This window comes from Rhamphochromis sp. 'chilingali' (assembly GCF_963969265.1).
Source record: "Rhamphochromis sp. 'chilingali' genome assembly, chromosome: 19".
Classification (NCBI taxonomy): domain Eukaryota; kingdom Metazoa; phylum Chordata; class Actinopteri; order Cichliformes; family Cichlidae; genus Rhamphochromis; species Rhamphochromis sp. 'chilingali'.
This window is the reverse complement of record NC_137946.1, coordinates 26,366,568-26,389,083: the sequence shown is the minus strand read 5'-3', so window position 1 is coordinate 26,389,083 and position 22,516 is coordinate 26,366,568. Positions and strand designations below refer to the sequence as shown.

The 22,516-nt window shown below is 41.0% G+C and overlaps 1 protein-coding gene and 1 long non-coding RNA gene across 3 annotated transcripts in view; one reads left to right on the top strand and one right to left on the bottom strand.

The window, feature by feature from the left end:
• The window catches only part of zbtb16a (zinc finger and BTB domain containing 16a), a 142,487-nt gene extending 130,118 nt beyond the window's left edge, over positions 1 to 12,369 (top strand). For both annotated transcript variants that reach the window (XM_080866383.1, XM_080866384.1), the window contains exons 6-7: positions 3,019 to 3,189; positions 6,287 to 12,369. In XM_080866383.1, coding sequence (XP_080722509.1) covers positions 3,019 to 3,189; positions 6,287 to 6,516 — 401 coding nt within the window. In that variant the 3' untranslated portion in view covers positions 6,517 to 12,369. The remainder of the gene's footprint in view (positions 1 to 3,018; positions 3,190 to 6,286) is intronic.
• A 3,120-nt stretch (positions 12,370 to 15,489) lies between these two features.
• Positions 15,490 to 17,347, bottom strand: LOC308387465. The gene is made up of 2 exons (XR_013969947.1): positions 16,726 to 17,347; positions 15,490 to 16,263 (listed from the first exon to the last, which is right to left on the bottom strand). It is a non-coding gene; the product is annotated as an uncharacterized lncRNA (long non-coding RNA).
• Between the last annotated feature and the right edge of the window lie 5,169 nt (positions 17,348 to 22,516).

Here is a 22,516-nt window from a genome sequence, read left to right as displayed (position 1 = left end):
GGAGGTGATGAGGAGGGGTCAGGAGACGCAGGTGGTGATGCTCGGGGGCACCCTTGGGTTCAGTCACCATGCTGTGGTTCCACCTCACTTTGCCGGGTCCTCATCTGTCGCGTCCCTGCCATGTGGTCACGCCACAGAGGGATGGAGAAATGGAGAGAAAATAAAGAGGAAAGCAAGAATTGAAGGATGGAGAGATGGGGGAAGTAATAGTAGCAGATTTGGGATGGACGGAGGACGTGTTCCTATTATTCTCCGCCTCCCATGAGAATATATCCTGACAAAATGAAGCCTTGTCTGCTCCTTTACATTCTCACAATGTGATTACAGAATTGTGTCCGACTTATATAAAACTCTGCAGTGCAACTTTGCACTTTGGCGTCCCCGAGTGGCAATGGGAGATAACATGCGTGATGAGCATCCAGCAACAGGGTGCTTGAGTGAGACCGAACCCCCTCTGTATGTTATACCACGGTTATTTTTTAGCTTCTGCTGATACCAGAAGCTCCTTAATTAGATTTACACTGGGTCTCTAAGCCTGAATATTATATATTTGTTGTCTATTCATTATATATAGCTAAAGCAGTTGTAGCCAGCACAGACTAACAGAGGCACCCTTACTTTAGCGCAGTAACTGTAGCATTGATTTGTGTGTTTGGGTATAGGAAAACTATTTTTTTTGTTTTGCATTGTTGTCAAATATGATTTTGAGGTTGTTTTCTTCTTGCTTTTTGTTTATTGCTGTTATTTCTTGTAAGATTTGCATAAATGTCTACAGTAACTTGAGATAAAGTCAGTGTAAATGGGTTAAATTGAAGTGATTTATAAACCAAATCTAAGCTTCAGATCATTTACAAAGCTATAAGAGAGATCATGGACACTCTCCAAAACTCTTTATTGTGTTTTCCAATTTAATTTAAATAGCACTAACTCACCATCACAAACATACAGAATACATATTGTGTAGAAATCTGTATTGTGCAGAAATCCTTTATTATATTATCAAATGAATCAAGTTCTTTCCTACTAATGGAAGATTTTTGATGTTTGCCAACAGCACACGTTAGCACAGAAACATGCATCTAAACGTAAATAGCCCTCCACAGACATTCTTCGAGTATTAGCATCCCACTTGCTGGTTTGATTGGAGGCCTTAATTAAAGGCAGGTGAATCTGAGCTCAATTATTATTCTTGCAGCGTCGTGCAAGCCCACCGAGCTCTGTGATGGATTGTGATCTCTGCTGTGGTTGAAACGCTAGAAAGAGCATAATGTCTTACAGCGGGAGCCACTGATAACTTCATGCAGACAAATAAAGACTGTCACTTTTATTGATTTTTGCCCAGCCCCCACCACTGCCACCATATACACCCACATCCCCTGCTCCATCCCTGTCTCAGTTTTATCCCTCCCCCTTTACCCCCTCCAATCCCCAGCATTCCCTTTAATGGGAATGCATCCAGCATCAGAAGGCTTTGAAAACATTTCCCTCCCCAAAAGTATAACATAGCCGACACGTGATCAACATTTAAAGAGTATCCAGTTTACATTCCTTTCCCATCCTTTCTTTGTCTCTCCTTCTAAATAAACCAGTTACATGTGTGCATACTCTATGTGCATACATAAAATCTCAAATAAAATATGCAGGATGGAAGTGAAATAGTCTCTTAACAGCGGGGCAGTGGTAGCAGCACATAACGAGAAATGCAATTTATTCTCTGGCACGTTGCTACTTGGACAGGCAGATAATGAAAGGCATAGGTCACTGATGGTGACTTAAACCTGCAGCGGTAGAGTGAAATACATTAATAAATATCCACAACATTACTTGGATGGAGAGTGTAACACTGGGGGGAAGCAAATGACGCAAGAAGCAGCCCCTCATCAAACACGGAAATACAATTAGTCTTTGGACTGCTGGTGAGAGGCTCCTGCAAATCATAATATCCCTGATCACTGACATCTGAATATGCATTACAGCAGCCCTGTGGGGACCTGTGCAGTGGCAGCATGAGGGGGAGAATGTTATCATTTTCATTTCTGAAAGCATGCATGCTATACAACCGCCAGCAGTCTGATGCCTACAATAACTGCGATGTCTCAGGAAGGAAATATGATGCTATCTAAGGAAAAATTAAGGAAGGGTGGAGACGGGGCGTAAGGAGGCTAATATAAGCCAGTCAACATGCTGCCAGTGAATGTCAAGACATGGTACATTTATCTTCATTTACATTTTTAGGCATTGTCATTTAACCGTGATGATGACACACTGTCTAAAATACAAATATTGTGTTTTAGGACCGGCTACATGGCAGTGATCGAGGATGCAGAGTAATTTGGACTCTACGACTAGACCAGTTAAAGACAAATGCCTGAATTTGGGTCTGCTTAAACACATATATATCCAAGGATAATAGATTCTGTGATGACAAACTCACTTCTTTATCCTAGGTTTGCACATTAGTTAGGTGATCCATTAGTGCATTGTGACACTGGGTCTGCATGGTCAATAATACATCTCGAGGCTGGTGAGCAGCCATGACAGGCTACAATTATTTAAGGGTTTGGACAAAGCAAAACAACAGCGCAGGTGATTTGTAGACAAAGACAACAGATGGGTTATACTTGTCTGCTGTTATTAAAGGCTTTATGTAGCTACGCATTGGAAGATACTGCATGCTGCTCTTGCATTGTGCACAACCCCGACAAAATAATCAGATAAAGTAAAACATTTTGCAATGCGGCTTCCTTCACAGTAGCTTTCTAATTTTTTTTGAAGGTGGAAGCTATTTTCAGACATTTGACGTTCTTCTTTGTCACAATTACTAGAGTAACACTTGAATTGTACATGTAAATAAAGACAAAACCTAAGCTTCTTGGTGCTGTCATTTGCACTGAGTTGTCATTAACCCTTCGAGCTATCTTTTCACGAGCTCAACCAGTGCAGTCTTTAGCCTTTTTATGATACAATGTCATCAGCAGTTTGTGTGAATGTGTCCTATTTTTTCTTTCCACATTTTAGCCGGGGACCACCCATTTGAGTGTGAGTTCTGCGGGAGCTGCTTCCGAGATGAGAGCACGCTGAAGGGCCACAAGCGCATCCACACCGGAGAGAAGCCCTATGAATGTAACGGGTGTGGGAAGAAGTTCAGCCTCAAGCACCAGCTGGAAACCCACTACCGTGTGCACACAGGTACTGTGACCAAACTAAGTAAAGGCTTTAGCGATAATGGATAACAATCAAAGCATTCGGAACTATTTATTCTCACTTGATTCTGTGTTGTTTGCGGTAGAAAATGAAAATCTATCGTGTGCAACACAGTGTAGCATCACAACAACTTTAGCTTTTTGTTTCAGAGCAAAAAACTGTAGAACTTCCTGTTCAACATTTTTCATATATACTCAGTTAACAAATGTTTTGGTGTCTGTAGAGGCCCAGTGACCCCCAAACTTGGGCAGGACAAAAATGGATGCCAGATCATTTCAGATACAATATGTTAACAAATTAATTTTGCAGGTGATAGCAGCTATGTGAAAAAGGCCAGACTAGTGTTTTACACTTGCTTTTGAGTCTTTTACTGTACTAAGTTCTTCTCACCTCACTTGCAGAAAGAGCATAAACTGCAGTAATGAGGTGTTCTAAAACATATGGTGCATGATGGGGGAGCCTGTTAAGGGACTCTCTTCTAGAAAATCCAAGTTGCAAGGCGCAGACCAAACCAGATGAATATCTTTGTTGCTGAGATACAGTAGATGAATGTCTCAGAAGACTTTGTATTGATCTTAGTATATTTAGAGCCCCATAAAGATGTTGACACAGTGATAAGCTAGGTGCCCTGGAGAATGAGTGCGTGCTACGTAGCAGAGTGAGCGAGGATACCACAAGTGCTCACCAGGATGGCACACAGCCAAAGGTTTATGCTTCCTCACCATCCCTTTTTCTCAAACACACACATAGCAGCACCCTCCCATCTCCCATTCAATAAACCAGCTGTTCAGCCACACTATCAAGGCAGCCTGTCCAATAATTGGCTTCCCCCCCCATCCACCCTTTCGCCTTTTGTGTTGGGGAGGGGGGCTTTGCGTTAAGCTGGAGAGCAACAGCAGATAACAAGAGCAAGTGACAAGCTCACAGTCAAAGGCCACCTCGCACAAAAGGGAGCTGCTTGATGAATCATCGACATTGGCAACCCAACCCAACCCCTCCCCGACCCGTCCTCTCCACACATTCCAAATGCCAATGGCGGATCAATACCTGGGCCCTATTTGCAATTCATTATTAGCTGGTTATTTGAAGCGACCCTGTTTACAGTCTGGTTATCAATATCAACATCATGCAGGTGTCCACACTGCTACAAAGAAGCGCGGGGCCTGCAACACTGTATTTATGCTTATTGGCTCAATGGAAGCGTAACCCGGGCCCTGTGGAGGTCAAGGTTAACCGGGGATTCAAAGGAGCAGACGGGCTGGGCAGCAGAGGCACAAAGTCGGACGTTTCGCAGCACACATGCGCAAAGATCTAGCTGAAAGGTGACAGCGAGCGCTGGGCCAGATCACTTCCGACAGCTCATTTCAAATGCCATTGGTAAAGGTCAGCATTTACATGTCTAATTTGCGTCTGCCGGCTTGAGCGCTGGTGGATTATTCCGTGCCATCACTCAAATCATTAGCACATTTAGGCTGGCCGCTGTTGCTGAATTGAAATGTGCCTCTGGAATATAGCAGCCCCCACAGCAAGAAAGCAGTGTTGCACTATGATTTATGACACTTGCAGGAGTTCTCGGTGTCGTCAGCTGTATTTTCTTGTAATGTGCTGTAGATTAGTTGATTAGATCATATTCTATAAAAGTAAATACGCCTGGAATTTCTTTCTTCTTCTGATTGTACTGACTGGTTCTTATCACAGGTAAACAGGTGATATGATTTAGAGAGTCTCTTATAACTCTTGTATTCTCTAATTTGGGTCATTTTGAGCATATTTCTACCGCTACTCACTCTAATAAGTACTAAGAGCTGAATTTTGAATTTTACAGTTTTTACAAGTAATAACAAATAAAGTATATGTTAAATTATCCTCTGCATGTACTTTAAAACTGCTGGCATAATATTCCATGTATATTAGTTTTAATAGCAGAACATCTCCTTTTCTTTTTCTTCTGTTGCACAGCCTGATGTAACTAAAACCTTGATCCTTCAAAAATCTCTTTACACAGGGGTATTTTAATAAAATAATGACATGGAAACAGTTCTATCCCTTTAAAGTAAGAATAATTAGTAAACAAATCATCATGTGCGCTGCTGCTGTGAGGGGATACTTTGACTGGACCTGACGGGTATTCTATTTATTTCTCAGAGGTGAGAAAACTGCACTAATGTACTTGGAGCTTTTTATTCTCCTCTCACTTCTGATTTGTATCAATTATCGAAGGCTGTTGAGAATGACTTTAAAGAGTTACCATTATCTTTTACTGGTGCACAGTGTCGTCTGGAAGACATTTGGGATTTCACCTCTGGGTTTTGACTTGTCACTTTTTAGATGCATCGTTCAATTATCATAATAGCGTCAATGTTTCTTGTGAGCCACACAGAGAAAAAAATCTCTTAGTGGTGATGGGATTTTTTTTCTCTCCCACAACTTTTACTTCTTTGGTGCAAAAGACACCATGTTTAAACTGTCGGTAGATTTGGGTTGATTACATCTTGGGTCTGGCTGTTGTCCAAAGACATAAAGATGGCAACACAAGGTCAAAACAGACCATGTAGTGAAACCTAACTGACAGGGATGAACCACCTTCACCTTAGCTCCTCTTTTGAGGCAATGTTTAACTTGAAAATCTGTAAGATTTTTCTGACATCCAGATATTCAAAATAACCTAGTATACCTTTGACTGCTGCGGCCTTGGTGATTGAAGACACAGAACAGTAGCTGAATCCTCAGAAGCAGCTCAGACAGTTGCTAACCTGTTGGTCCATTTGCTGTTTGTGTGTTTATCTGACTTATGTTAGAAAAAAATAAATAAATATATATATATATAACTCAAATGTAATTTAAAATCGTTGGCTGTAGAAATACACACATTTTTTACTGCATTTTGAACAGCAAGGATTTTTCTCATTGCATTAAATAAAGTTAATAAGTTTTAAGGCAAAGAAGCAGAAGTCATGCACTTATCAGTAACATCTTACAGACTAGTACAGTTTTTCCATCCCTCTAATGGATTTCAGTACTGAATTCCTTTATTTGCTGTTTAACGTCACACTTAGGCTAACACTGTTGTCTTCATCTTTAGGTGAGAAGCCATTCGAGTGCAAGCTGTGCCACCAGCGATCCAGGGACTACTCGGCCATGATCAAGCACCTGCGCACCCACAATGGCGCCTCGCCCTACCAATGCACCATCTGCCTGGAGTACTGCCCCAGCCTGTCAGCCATGCAGAAGCACATGAAAGGCCACAAGCCCGAAGACATCCCCCCAGACTGGCGTATAGAGAAGACCTACCTGTACCTCTGCTATGTCTGAGTCTAGGAAAGTGAATGAAGAGGGTAGGGGATGGGTTGAGAGGTAAGGGGAATGTAACAAAGCGGATAGGAGGCATGAGTGTTGACGATCGAGGAATGTCAACGAGAAGTGACTGGAAAGCAAGAGGGTTTGTTTTCTGTTTTTTGTTTTCATGCAAAGGCAAGCGATGAGGGCGGGGTGGGGGGAAAGGGTGGTGATGGTGGGGCAAACGTGCTAAGAAGAGGAAGTCTTGGACACGGAGATCAATTCTCCACCATTGTTCGGATTCACCGGGTCATTCACTACATCTGCAACTGTGTTATTGTTTCAGGTCATTTCATGCAGCGCCATAAAGTGAGCAAGCTGCAAGGAAGTGACTTCTTGGATGCTGCTGAGTTGAGAAAGCAGATTCTCAAGGGCTATCTGAACCTCTACATCCATGCTGTCGGGAGCCTTCACTGCGTTTTGAGGTCTTGTTTTGCTCAAAAAATGGAAAACTTTTTGGGGGGGTTTTGTTCTGCAGTGGTACTTTGTGCTTTCATGCTCAAAGTATCACTGCAAACCTACATCTTTCTGGTTACGAACTACATAAAAAAAATATCTCAGAAGAAGACTGAGACATGTTTTTTAACATGCATGCATCCTGAAGAAACTAATACTGTGGAGTAAATGAACAGCTTTGGGGGGGACATACACGCAACCTTCTCCTTTTCCAGTAGAGGATGTATAGGTTTTGTCACCTTTTTTGTTTTATGCATGAGCAGTTTTCACAGAAATCTGCCCGTTATCCTGTCCATGTCTGAAAAACCTTCAGATCCCAATGGTGGCAGTGAGATAGCCCCTGAGAATCAGCAGCAGAGCCGGTAGGCTTATGCAGTAGATGAAAACAGTTGAACTGGACGAGTAGAAGCATTAATTTAATGCTGCAAACCAAGCACCCATTTGGTTGTGAGTGGGGAAAATGCTAGCGCTGCTCTTTGTCGGAAGTGTCGAAAGTGTTCTCAGTAGTCTTCCTCGTTCTGCATCTCTTTCAGATGAGGGCTGGAGAAGGTTGAGTCACAACTGGCCACTCACGGTTCTCCCCAGAGAGCCACAGGCTAACTTGTGTTACTTTTTCATCATATATATACATACATATATATATATTTTTATTTTTTATCTTTTTTGCTCTGCATCGTAGTTTATTACGGCTTAATTGCACAAGTAAAACAAACTACGACAACAGTCTCTGTTTGACGTCAGCAAGGTATATACTTTTTTTTTCATCCGCTCATAACTCGCTACAATATTTCACATTAAACCCTGCCTATTCACTTATTGAGCAATAGATAACTGGACTGCTTGTATCCATGTACGTTTAACCAGATGACTATCATTTTTCCCACACTAACAAGAAAGTACATAAACTGACTGACACGCAAACACTTCAACTGCAAGAGATCTGTCAGTTCACCGGAGTGATTTGAAATCCAAGCAGCGGAAAGTGACTTGGGAAAAGGTTGCTGTCTGTGAGAGTCCTGTGACTTTACCTGCTAGTTGTAAATGTTGAGGATGCCTTAGCTGCACACCTTAATGTTTGTCATAGGTGGTGTGGCAGTTTGAAGACTGTTATATGGCATAGTGACATGAATGTGAACGCTTGTAAGCCCGGCTTCTACTACCATGTAAGCATACATACTGTAGCAGGTTAATGCTGCCTTTCAGTCAGTAATTCCCAGGTTATGATTAGTTTCCAGTGGGTCACACTGGAAGACTTTCTCCATCCAACATTAACAGCATGCATGCTTACGTTCCAGCAGGCAAGACTTGCTGGGCTACGCACCTTTTCATCCACGAGCCCCAGGTCATTGTGTGGAAGTGAGGTTTATTTTGGAATGTGCACCACTTGAGTACTGGCAGGTCCTGCGTTATGTTACAGATATTGTATTCAGATGATGCATATTCCCAAATGTAGTTGCACTGATTTGAATTACCACTGAGGCTTTTGGCAAAGATATAGCTAAAAGGATGTGTGTTGGATACCTGTTTACAACACAGCATAGGGAAAAGGGTAACAGCTGTAAAGCAGGCGTGATATTTCATGCTAAGCTGTAACACTGACCTTGGTTCTCTTGGGGGGGGGGGAAAACACATAACCTGAGAAACTCCTGCTCCAACATTTTCTCTGACTACAAGTCGGCAAAGTCTTTTCTTACACCTTTGAAATGCAGCATTAGACCTTTACGGTATACGCAGTCAGGTATTATGGTTGAACCTTGGGAGTTTTGATGAATATCACTGCACGTCACAGCGTTGTATCTGGTTGATCACATATCCAAGAAGGGGGAGATCACTGATTGGACGAGACACAGCCCAGCAGCTTAGGGGGCGACCAGTAAGATGACAGAATAAATCAACTCTTTCTCTGTGGTTTTTGTCCCTGCACTTCGTCTCTCTCTCTCTCGTCTTGTTTTGTTGTTGTGGGTTTTGTTTTTTTCTTATGATTTACCTTGAGTTTGATCTCAACACATTGTACTTGAATTACCTCGTTTTTGTGACCTCATGTTCCTTTTGTGTATTTTAATTTTCCCTTTTGTTTCATTCGTTTTGTTTTGTTGTTTTTTGGGGGAGTTCTTCTTTTGTTTTTATTTGTTAGTTAGCGTGTGTTGGAAAGGTGCATTGCGAACATGATTGAAGCAATGCGTACACGGAAAAAAAAAATAAGTGCCACGGCGAAGAGATTTGTTTGTTTTTTTCTTATGTTGCGTATTTCTTTGTGCATTACTCGTTACCAAACTTGGTATTATTAACCCTGCTTGTTAAAGAGCTGGAAGGTTTGGTCATTTGTTATAAAAGCTACCTCTAAGTTGTCGTGTTGGTTTTTTTTTTTTTTCTTTTTCTTGTTTTTTTCTTGGTAAAAGCACATTTTTTGCATTTGTGTTTTACATTGTTTCATCTCATGCTTTTTTTTTTAAGTTGATTTATGATTGTCTGTTTTTTTAAGCAAAATGTATATAAAAGGATGAGAGATAACAAAGTAGAGGCTGATAGGATGAGAAATGCCAAATGATGTTTATTCTTCTCTTATAGTCCCCCCAAACCTGCACCTCCAACCACAGAAGAGCAGAGAGAATGGAGGGGGAAAAAAGCAATTTTGAAGCCTTAAGTGATGAGGGATACAGCAAATAAGAGGAAGTACTATTGCTTTTAAGAGGGTTTAAAAACAAGAATCTAAACTTGAACATATGTGAATAGAATTGTAGTTTTGTAATGTGAAAAAAACAAAAAAAAAACCAGAAAGTTCGTCTAAAAAAACGCTGAACCACCCAGGACAGGTCATTTTTGCAGTGATGCAGAGTGCGTTGGACAATTGGAACTGGAAGTGGTAATCAAAAAAGGAGGGAGAAAAAACCACACATAAAACAAAAGGTTAAAAATAGAGATTCTCTCAGCAGACAAGCTCTCTTGAGAAATGAGTGTATTCCTGAACAAGAGCCAATAGAGGCAATTTGATATATAAAAATTGTGATATTTTTGTATTCAGTGTCAGTCCTTTTTCCATTTGTGGAGGGTTATAGCAGGGCACAAATATTTGTATTTCTTTTCTTTTTTTTTTTAACCTGTTTTTTTTTTTTTCTCTTTTTGGGTGTGAATCATTTTATTTGCCTTGCTCCTCTTTGATATTGTTGAACAAAAAAACATGTGTGTGAACATATTGTAATAATAAGTGTTGCTTTCTGGATGTCAATTGCATTGTAGGTGAAGGACTAAATCTATCCGCCACAAATTTTACGAGTGTGTGTGTGTGTGTGTGTATGTGACAAAGTTAAGAGAGAAAAAAAAAAGAAGAAAAAAAAAGATGATAATATGCGGGGCGGCAGGGGGACGCGGCCAAACCGACCAATTAGTACTTGTCATTCATGATTTTTCAATCAAACTTGACTGTCGACATGTTTTTTTGTTTTGTTTTTGTACTTGAAAAAAAAAGAAAAAAGAAGGGATGGCATGTCCCGTGGTGTCTTGCCATTTTATTCTCTAACACTGTGATTTGAGGGAGCTTCTTTTCACCCTCGCATAATATCCACCCACTATAATATACCCAGTCACGGTTCAGTCTGAACACCACAATGCAAGACCTGTTCAGTCACATTATTCCTATCATCATCCTCTGAATGTTTTCTACTTTCTTGTGCAGGTGAAAGAGTGCATGAAAGAGTGTGTAACTGTGTGTGTGCGTGTGGGTGTGTATTAGTGGAAAAATGCACTAAACAGATCAGATACAAAATAAATGATATTCTATGCCACTTTTTTTCTGTGGGAAAAATATATATATACATTGGCATTGATATAGTTCTTCCCTCAGTGTTTCTCCGATGTTTCTGTACTATCTTTGTGCCTAAAAATGGAAATTGTTCAACAAAAATATCCATCTATCTGCGCTTAGTTTCTGTATTTTCAGAAGAAAATAAAAATGGTGTCTCCAGCGCCCTAGGGATGTCATGACGCTCTAAAATGACCTGATTTTCTTTCTTTTTTTCCTTTTTAATCCTGAATAGAGCAGTGCCTCTTCTTTTCTTGTTTTTTTTCAAGGACTGCAAAAAACCCTTAATGCTATTGAAATAGCAACTAGGATTGTGCATTCGCTTCTGTTCTTTGGCTCTGCTCTATGATTGGCTCCCAGAAGCATTTATTTAGCAACACAAAACAAAACATGGGGAAAATTTACTGAAATTTGTGCTGCAGTCGTGAAACTATTAGAGACTTTTGGGGACGAGATCTGCTTTGTGATTTATTTTTCTGTTTTCTTGCGAGCAAACGAGGCCCCGAGTCTGCTTCTCTAATTCTAATTTTCTCTTTTTGTCAGCAACAGGTTTGCTGAGCAGAACATTTTATTGTTCTGGAAAAAATGTAAAAAAAAAAAATGATAAAGAAACCTCCATTTGGGTAGGTTAGCACCGGGGTATTACCCTTCTGTTGCTTCAGTTTTGTTTGTTTTTTAAGTACTTTTTCTTTGCTACAAAAAAGCATTTAAGAGGGGATGTTCAATTCGTCAGAGAGGAATCATGGCATCCCTGGACCTGGCACTCTGTGTTTGGGTGTGGTGTTTCTAGAACAAAGTAGCCATTTCATGCAGTGTTGCAATGCATGTGTCATCGAGGTCTAGACTAAACTTGTTTGAGTAACAAAGCACCAAGACATTGTATTTTTTTATATTAGCACTGAGGACCAATTGCCCTGTCGGACCAAGCATAACAAAGCTTTTTATGTAACAAAGCTTTTCTCTCTCTGTCTTTCCCTGGCTTGTCTGTGCTACTTCTTTCCTCCATTGTTGTGACAGCACAAGTGCCAGTCAAGTTGCTCTATATTAAGAAAATAGTGTTTTTATTATGATTTGAATGGTTATAGTTTTTGTCTACCTCAGCACCTAATCTTAGCCTAATCTTAGAAGGTGCCCAATTATTATTTTTTATTTTCTTTATTTTGGTCTCTTATTGTTGTCAGGTATATAATTTTTTTTTTTTTTTTTTTTTTTTTTTTTTTGGAGAAAATTGGCATTAGAGCTTTGCAAAGGTCCTTTGTCTTTTCCAGCGACAACGTGCTATTTCTTTCTGTGGCAGTACGTTTCCTGTTGAGCTGTGCCACCAATCTATAGCCACTGTCTGTTGATATAGAAGTTGTTCTTTTTCGTTTCTTTCCATGTAGAATCAGACACATCTCTTTGTAACATTTCAGTGTTCTCTGATGGAGTGTGAAAAAAATAAAAAGGAAAAATAAAAGAATTATGCTGCAGGTTTTCTTCTCCATGTTGTCAATAAAGTCAATGTTGTGCCTTTGATAGTGAAAATATAACGATTTTTTGTTTTGTTTTTTTACATCCTACTAACAGTAGATTGTTTTTGTTTGTTTTTTTGTAGTGAAATTTTTTTGTAATTTTATTTAAGAGTCTCATAACAGAAATCAAATCATGATGTTCAGTTGTATACTTTCAAACTGCAGTTAGAAAAAAAAATAAAAAATGGACTTCATGTTGTCTGTGTTAGCCCTCTTTCTGGCTCACTATTTTATTTACAGTAGTGGAAACCCTGTTTCACAAGAGACAAAGACTCACAACTTTTGAATCGTTGTTAAAGTTACATACAAACTTTGGCAAAAGTAGGAAAAAGTCTGCGTGGAATAGCTGCAGACATCTATCAGGGTAGATGGACAGTACTTCCACATTCAGTATTATCCTAAAAACTAAAGGCATTAAATAAAAGAGCAAGGTATTATATATCTCAAAGAAAATAACTATTATACTGCAGATATGAAAATACCAAATAAATAAACGCCAAAGACGACCGGTTACATTTAAAGGACCAGTGAATATGAGAGATTTTATCTTTATCTCATTTTATCTCAACACAACTCACCATATGCTGTACTTTTATTTTCAGAATGACTATATCAATAATATTATTGTATAACTAGTATTTAATCTGGTGAAAAGACATTATTTTTACTCATTTTTAAAACTAAGATTTCGTCCACTCTTGCTTTACTTTATTGTAATGTGGGCAGGGTCATGTTTACGAGCAGCAAGACATACTTAAAGCAAAAAATAAATATCCACATTAAGTAACCGGAATCAACGTTTTATAACCATTTCAAAGTATCTGACTGATGCCACCATCAGTTTTCTGTGAATCTGCTTTATTTTTCAACAAATGCTCAGAGCTGAAGTGCATTCAGTTGTCTAGCTTTGCACTCAGCATCTGGCTGTTTGCCACCAGTTCTCACTCATAATGTACTAACGGTAACTGTTGCACCACTTCAAGCCTGACTGCCTTTTGTCTGTTCAGTCGCTAATGCCATAGAGGTCATAAATGCTATCATTAGATATGCAGGGGCATGTTTATCTGCGCACCTGTGCTCTCACACAGGCATGATTGTCATTAGAGAGGAAGCGAAGCAAGACAAAAAATGTTCCGATTTTGCACAAAGATAGACGACCCCAAACAGGGGGTTTTTCTGTGGCAAGTTATAGCTGATGTTTATCACCTGTTATCATTTTGCATCGTTGGTCAAGCTCACATCAAAACATCAAATATTTTGATATAGCATTTAAATTTATACAGCAGGTATTGAATAATTGTTCCACGGTTTTAGAGCAGTAGATCATTGTGAAGCTAAAGAAACAGCCAGTATTTAGAGAGGCTTAATCCCTGTCTTTAAAAGTAAAAAGAGAAGATCAGTCTATGAGTCCAATATCTGTTTCAATGCAGCGAAGTCTTCTTTAATTAGGAGAACTTTTAACAAAAGGATCACAATGAAACTTTTGATCACTTAAGACAAGTTTAAGACAAATTTGGAAGTTCGATTCTGCACATGAGCCATATTTTAGTATTTCTAGTAGTCATAAACTATATTTAACTGTCCACTATTAAAGGTTTTTATTAAGAGATAACACAGTGAAATTTTCCTTTTTTTTAATTCCAAGTTTTCTGAAACTGTTCACCGTAATTAAACAAATGAGGTATCTCATTACTTATTTAGCAATTTGCAGACACTGACAGGAGAAATAGAGGAAAATGAACACAGAAATCTGTGCTTGGTTATTTTGTGAACCCTAGTTTGACCAAATATAACAAGCCAGAAATCACCTTTGCATTGCTCATTGGATTTGTAACCACTGCTATTGCAGGGACTCTCTGCCATTTGGTCTTAGAGCTGAAAAAGCTTGTCGGGTGAGAGGTGAAGCATCTTCAAGAAACTTAAAGAAGTCCCATCAGTTTTCCTTCGAATCTCCTTAGATTACCATGAGCTGGATAACTGAGAACCTACACTGCTATTGTTTCTACACATGCTTCACTAATAATATTTTGTCACTTAGTCACTGATGCATATCTCATCTGAATTCGACAGCCAATTAAAACAGTTACTACTTTTGTCAGTCAGACTTTTCTCTCCTTAATATTGTCCAGCATGACGTTTTTTGGTTGTTTTTTTTTTTTAGTCAAATCAAATATGTATGAAAAAGTAAAGAAAGCACTTTCTATTTTACTGGAGCACTCAAAGTGCTTTATACAACATGCTTCATTCACCCCTTCATGCTTTTTTCCCAGTACAGCATTTTTCCAGTCTTCTGATATCTAGTTTGAAATGTAGCCTCGGTTTTCTGACCTTAGCTGACAGGAGTGGCATCCTGTATGGTGTTCTGGTGCTGCAGCTCATCTGCATCAAGTTCCAGTGTGTTGTGAGTGTTCTGCATACCTTCGTTGTAATGAATCATTATTTGAGTTGCTGTGACCTTCCTATCAGCTCAAAGTAGTCTTCTCCTTTAACCTCCGCTATCAACAAGGCTTTTTGTTTTCTCTTTTCTGACCGTTCATTGTAAACGTAAGAGATAATTGTGTAGGAAAATTCCAGTAGATCAGCAGTTCTGACCAGCCCATCTGGCATCAACAACCATGCCACACTGAGTCACCTTTCTTCCTAATTCTGATACTTGGCTTGAGTTTCAGCAGCTCATCTTGATCATGTCTGTGTGCCTAAGTGTTTTGAGATAATGCCATGTGATTGGCTGTAACATTTGAGTCAGTTTTTCCTCAGCTGGTTTGATGCAGCAGAAAAGTCTCTCTTAATGCAGTTCTCACAACACTTCAGACATTTTTCATAACGCAGAATCAGCTGTGCAAAAGACACTGAAAGATTCAAAATACCCTTTTCACATTTATCAAAACACGAATAGTGAGTCAATCACTTCAACTCTGTGATGAAAGAATCAAACCCTTTCACCACTCTTTAAAGAATTAGTCATTGAAATGTTTAGTTGTTTCTTTGTCTTAAACCCTTAGTGACTTTGAGAGATTTCTGCAAAAATGTGAAGGATTTTTTGACACTTTACAAAATTGCTGAAATTGAGAAAAGCTAAATAATACCCATTAAATTCTATGCATCAGAAAACGGACAAGTCAAATATATATAATCTGAGACCTGAACACCAACTACTGTGTGGGCCAGAAAAGTCACGCTACATACATTTAGCACCCACTTTATTAGATATGCTTGTTCCAATGCTTGTTACAGTAATCCAAATATCTAATCAGCCTTTAACATCAGCAGCAACTCAAAGTATTTAGGCATGTAGACATGATTAACTTAAATAACCACTCATTAGAAACAGGCTAGGCAGAAGAGCATCCCTGAAAGTACAACATGTCTGGCCTTGAAGGAGATCTGTACTTCAGATGGGTACAGAAGACCACACTGGGGGCTACACCCATCAGCTAATAACAGAAATACCTAATGTAACCAGTATGTAACAAAATATATAAACAATGGGCAAATCAGAAGATTTCAGGAACGACAGGAGCCCAGAGGATGGGTAACCACAATGAAAACACAACTGCAAATGATGAAGCAATAGTTCAACTGTATTTGAAATTTGTGCACTGTATTGCCTTTACAATAACAACCAAAATTGTGTGTGCGCGCACAGATACCCAAAATAAAAAAAAGAAAAGAATGTTAGACCCGGGTCTTTTAAAGTGTCAATAGGATCCAGATCAGGCCTGTTTGGTGATCTGGTGAGTTATTGGTGTGAGTTCAGTCCACGATCGATGTATGGTTTGCACTGTCCTGTCCTACCACAGTTCAGGCAACCAGACTTCAAGATTCAATTCCAAATGGGCTGTGGCTCGCCATCCATTGCAATGGAAAATTATTCCTCTTCTGCGGATTTCCACAAAGTCTGTAATCCAATGTTCTCCGAGGAGTCTCGGCTCCTTTCTCCAACTCAAAAAACCTGACCTAAGAGTGAGGTCAGAATTACTTCAAATGAACATGGTTCACACTTAACTAACACTTCTGTTTAAAGTATAAATCATGAACAAAATGTGTTTCAATTTCTAATGTTGTACAACTAATCAAATTCTAAACGTTTTCATTACATGGCAATGTAGCTATCACCAATCATTAAAGCAATTCACACTGCTCATTAAAAGCAGCAAACTCAATATACTCTGCTCACGGTCAAGTAACAACAGTGATGAATAAAAGTAACACAATAAAACATTTCAATACAACAGATAGACATACTGTTTTTTCCTTAACCTAACAACAGCTAATAAGTTCTCAACTAACGCTTAACAACGGGAGTGAGCGTTTAGCACATATGTACACGCACCGTCACCATTAGCGTTTGTTTTTTGAAGCGAACAACATTAACATTTCAGGATGCCGATCAGCGGCTATAACGGTTTCGTTACTCACCAGTGCAAAGCACTTCGTATTCATAAAACTAGCTTCGGCTATCCAAATCTGGCGGCTAATCAAGCAGACACCAACAGCTTCGCTGTTTCAACAGCTACCACGTTTTCCCCACAGGTACTGCTATGGCGCGTGTGGTCTAAGCAGCCTTAGCAGCGCAACCAAACATGAAAAACAAGGCGGGACAAACAATCCCATTGGTTGGACTGCATTTGTATCCAGGTCAAAAAATAACCTTTGAGAAACAAAATAAATAAATAAATAACACAAATAATGCAATTCCATACAAAATAATTTGGATTTTTTCTTTAGAGTCTCTCTCCAATCATGAGTGCTTTTAACTGAACAAAATAAAACACCTTTAATAATAATTACAATAAACAGTCTCTAATTCCATCTGTTTGCCACTGGGCTACACTCTCCCCTCCTAAATTCATGCAAGTCCCTTTGCATGGGAGATGGCTGTGACCTCACCACTTGAGAGAGTGGCTCCTGGTAAGTTCCAACCTCCTTACTCTCTTGCAAAGCATCAGTAAAAGCTAAGCTCAAGCCTTGGAATAAGGATTGCACAATAGATATCAGTGGATTACCCAACTGGGTGTACTGCAGTCTTTCTGGCGGACCTCTATTCGTCACTGAACGTCGAAGAGTGTCCGTTTTATCACCTTCCACGCTCTGTTGTGAATCTTCTTTGTTAAAGGCCTCAGGCTCACTGTCAGAGTCTTCTCTGCTTAGAAGAACATCTCCCTGAAAGGTGGATGTGTCTGCTAAGTCATTTCCACTTCCAGGTACATCAGCAGCTGAGCGTTTTTCACTCACGGCATCCAAGGCAGTATCCTCCAAAATGATTTCTGCATTTCCATGAGACAAGTCTTCTCTGACTACCGTATCATTAACAGCTAAGCAGTCTTCAGTTAAATTTATCTGTGCTGCCTCACCATCATCGGTGTCAGGGGATGATTTTGGAATCTCGTACAATGTGGTGAATCGAATGGTTTCTCTGGGACGCCTCTCACGAAACCAAACGGTATCCTCCTCTGTCTCAGAAGGTTCAGTCTCATCATACTGTTTAGCTGATTGCCGTGTTACAGGCTTGCGTGTGGAGTTTGTCATAACAGGCTTCTCCTTAGTGGGTGTGACAAAACCACAAGGGAGTAGGAGATCTCGATGGACAGTTCGCCAAGGAGCGTCTCTGTTCTCAGGTTTTATTGTGTAAACTGGGAGATCTCCCGCCTGCTTTACCACCACATAAACATCTGACTCCCACTTATCAGCAAGCTTATGTTTCCCTCTTAGGCGTACAGCACGCACTAAAACTCTGTCTCCTTCTTCCAATTTAGAAGCGGTTACACACAAGTCAAATCTGGTCTTATTCTTGTCAGCAATCCTGTAACTCTCTTCCAGACGTGACTTCAAACTTTGCACATATTGCGAATGTGACTTGTAGCCGTCGTCTCTGAGGGGAAGACCAAAAGCCAGGTCAATGGGCAATCTGGGTTTACGGCCATACATTAATTCATAAGGTGAGTACCCTGTAACGTCGTTCTTTGTACAATTGTACGCATGAACCAATGGTTTCACAAAGCTATGCCACTGTGATTTGTCCTTGTTTTCCCAATGTGCCAAGCATGCTCAACAGCGTCCTATTAAAACGCTCTACAGGGTTTCCCCTAGGATGGTAGGGCGTAGTACGAATCTTGTGAACACCCAGGATGTTGCATAGTTCTTTGATGATGTGTGACTCAAAGTCAGGCCCTTGGTCACTATGCAAACGTTCAGGAATGCCGTAATGGACAATGAAATTATCCCACAGGCACTTGGCAACTGTTTGAGCTTTCTGATTGGGAGTTGGGACGGCAATGGCATACTTAGTAAAGTGGTCTGTAAGTACGAGGACGTCCTTAATATTGCTCCTATCAGGCTCAATGGACAAAAAGTCCATACAAACAAGCTCAAGAGGTCTGGTGGACTTTATGGTGACCAAAGGAGCAGCTTTTTCAGGAAGGGATTTTCTCAGAACACAGCGATCACAGGTTTTAACCTTTTTCTCAACATCTGCAGCCATCCTTGGCCAGTAAAACCTTGTTCTCACCAGGTCGAGAGTGCGTTCAATCCCTAAGTGGCCCATATCATCATGGAGGCTATGGAGGACTGTGTCTCGAAACTGCTCTGGAAGAACAAGTTGCCAGGTTACACAACCTCCATCTTGTCGTGTTCGGTACAGTATTTGATTGTGTAGTTCAAGGCGACTGAATTCCCTGATTAGTAAGGGAATATCGGGCAGTTGCTTTCTAACGGTGGGTGGAACCTTGTCCCCAGTCTCGAGTTGAGCTATAATTTCCCTCAAACACGGGTCAGCTCGTTGTTCTGCCCTTAGCTGCTCTACTGGCATATGGGGAATAACTGGTAACCCACCACACTGATCTTCATTCACAAACTCATCTGGTATAGCAGATACAGACATGGCCAAAGAGTCTACCAGGGTGAAAGCACAATCCATCTCTTTGTTTTCACTTGGGCTACAGCCAATGAGGTGCCTCTCACAGATAGCTGGGACCACGTCTGGGCCAAGAGTGACTCCTTGACCAGACAGATGTGTTTCAGTGAACCGCTGTATACGTTCCTGCTCTTTTTGTGAAACGGTGTCATTGAGCAGTTCTCCATGTGGTCGTCTTGAAAGACCGTCTGCATCAGAATTTAACTTTCCAGCTCTGTACTGAAGCTGGAAGTTAAACGTGGAGAGTGCTGCTAGCCAACGATAGCTCATTGCATCCAACTTGGCTGTAGACAGAACATATGTTAAGGGATTGCTGTCAGTTACAACCATGAATTGGCTACCATAGAGGTAATCAGAAAATTTTTCTGTAACTGCCCACTTTAGAGCTAAAAACTCTAGTTTGTGGGCAGGGTAGCGAGACTCACTCTTGGACAAACCTCGGCTAGCATATGCTATTACTCTCATCTGCCCCTCCTGCTCCTGATACAAAGCAGCACCCAACCCCATAGTGCTGGCATCCGTATGGAGAGTGTAGGGCAACTTGGGGTCAGCAAAACCCAAGATCGGAGCAGTAGTTAGCTTTTCAATGATCGCTCGGAAAGCTTGTTCACACTCTGGAGTCCATCGCTCACCAAAGGGTTTTTTCGGATCATGATACTGAGGAGTGTTAGCTTTGGGCTTGGTACCTTTGCGAAGGGGTGGGTAACCTGAGGTCAGATTGGTGAGGGGCTTCACTAGGTTAGAATAGCTTTTAATGAAGCGTCTGTAATACCCTGCAAAACCAAGAAAAGACCTCAGTTCTTTCAGATCAGTAGGTACTGGCCAAGTTTGCAGAGCCTTCACTTTTTCAGGGTCAGTCTCCACCCCATTACGAGACACAACATGTCCCAAGTACCTCACTGATGTCTGAAAAAATTTACATTTCTCAGGGGATAATTTCAACCCGTACTCTTTCAGACGGTTGAGAACTTTGATCAGTCGGGTCTCATGTTCTTCCAGCGTTTTAGAGAAAACAATGATGTCATCAAGGAAGACAAGAACCTCCTTCAGGTTCATATCCCCCATGCATTTCTCCATGAGACGCTGAAATGTGCTTGGAGCGTTCGTAATGCCCTGCGGCATACGGTTAAACTCCCAAAATCCAATGGGACAAACGAAAGCTGTCTTCGGTTTGTCAGCCTCTTCAACCTCAATCTGGTAGTAACCAGATTTTAAGTCGAGGACAGAAAACCACTGGGAACCAGTCAGCGTGGAGAAAGTCTCCTCCAAGTTTGGGAGTGCATAAGCATCCTTCACTGTTTGCAGATTGAGCTTCCTGTAATCAACACAGAGACGCACATCCCCATTCTTCTTCCTCACCACCACTATGGGAGAAGAGAAGGGTGATGTGGACTCCCTGATCACACCTGCCTGTTGAAGTTCTAGCAAGTGCTTTCGGACAGCTTCCAGATCATTTGGGTGTATGGGGCGTGCCCTGTGCTTAAATGGAGTCTCATCAGATAGCTTGATTTGGTGTTTTACCTGATTAGTTCTCCCAAAGTCAATGTCATTTTGCGCGAAGACCTCCGGCATATTGGCAAGTTTTTGTGTTACTCTCTCTCTCCACTCAGCACTTATGGGTGAGTCCTCGAAGTTGAAGTTGAGGCCTAGCTTCTGCTTGGTGCTAGAATCTGGTGTCACCACACAATGCTCATGTGAGAGAGAACACGATGAAATGCACTGATTTCCCCAATCACACACTTCTGGGGAATAACAACATCATGATCCAGCTCATTAGTCATTACGACTGGCACTTTATATGGCGCTTTCTGGGGCAAGTCAATGAGGCAAGGTTTAACTAACACCCCACCTGGCAGTGCTGACAAGGAGGGATGTTCTAAGAGGACAGATTTCTCAGTGGTATGACTGTTAACATCAATGAACCCCTCTAACACTACGGTTTGTCCTGCTGGAACTAGCTGGGGGTCTTTTCCGAGCGAGGTGACCAGACCAAGGCGGTTATCCTTGCACTGCCTGTGTCGCAGCCCCAAAATCTTTAGCACTGCTTTGTAACCATATTGTGATGGTTCATACTCTTCAGGACAGGTATCACGATGGAGTTCGTAAAGTAGATCTAGTGTGTTAGTACCTATCAAAACTAGTGGCTGGGGGACTGTACGAACATCTGGAACCACCAATGCTAGTGTGGGGACTTCAACCTCAGCACCTAAAAACTCTTTGGGGAATACAACATTAATCTCAATGTAGCCTAGATAAGGCACAGATTGGCCATTGGCTCCTTCAACCTCCAAAAGCTCAAAGAGAGGCCGGATCTCATGTTGTGACAGGTTCTGATTGTAAAACGACTGGGGAACAGTGGTGACTTGAGAGCCTGTATCCATTAAGCAGCTAACACAATTGCCCTCTATTTGAACCTGTGCTGTAGTTTTCGCCCCTATTAAACCTTTGGGTAATTTGAAATTACCACGCTCAGCATTCAATGTTAACATGGCACCCTTCTTAGTGGTCACTTTAGGCTTCTTATCAGCGGGACGTGTTTGACCCGTTGCAGTCCCCATCTGTCCCACGACAGGGACTGAATTCAGTTTAACGAAGGTGTGTTTCGGTGTTGGCTTTCCCATAACTGCTGACGGATTCTCAGTTCCTTTCTTTTAGCAGCTACCAGGGCAGGATTTGGATCTGACTCACAGGTGGCCACAATATGACCATCCTCCCCACAACGGAAACAGTACCACGGTTTTGGCTTTACAGTTAAAGCGCTGTGTGGAGGGGGCCCTGGTTCAGTCTTTGCATGGTCAGGTTTTTTAGTTTCATCTTTCTGCATGTGTTCTTTCTTAGAAGCAGTGGGTTTTCTTTGTTTCATGAGTGCTGTCAATTGACTCTTCAAGTCAGCAACTTGCTTCTTTAACTTACTTAGGTCACTTGATTCAGATTCAGCTTGTGTTTCGCTTGTTTCCTGAACACTCTGTCTATGGGAGACAACCTTAGGTTTGGTAGTACCAAGGTGCCGTTTCATTCTACTAGTTTTTGTTTCTTGCCTATTTTCTGCAGTACGCAGCAGCAACAAAAGCTCAGCGAGTGATGGGGGTTGTCGATCCTTAAGTTCTAGCTGCAAGACAGCAAGCAAGTCATGATTCCAACAACCCCTGTAAAATTGTTTCAGGAGGTGTTTGTCGACCTCTTGTGGCTGTACACCTCCCCTGCGTACAGTACGGTTCAATGCCACCTGCAGGCGATGCAGGTAAGCTGAGGGTTTTTCTCCAGGATCTTGCAACGTGTTCATGAACCTCACCAACA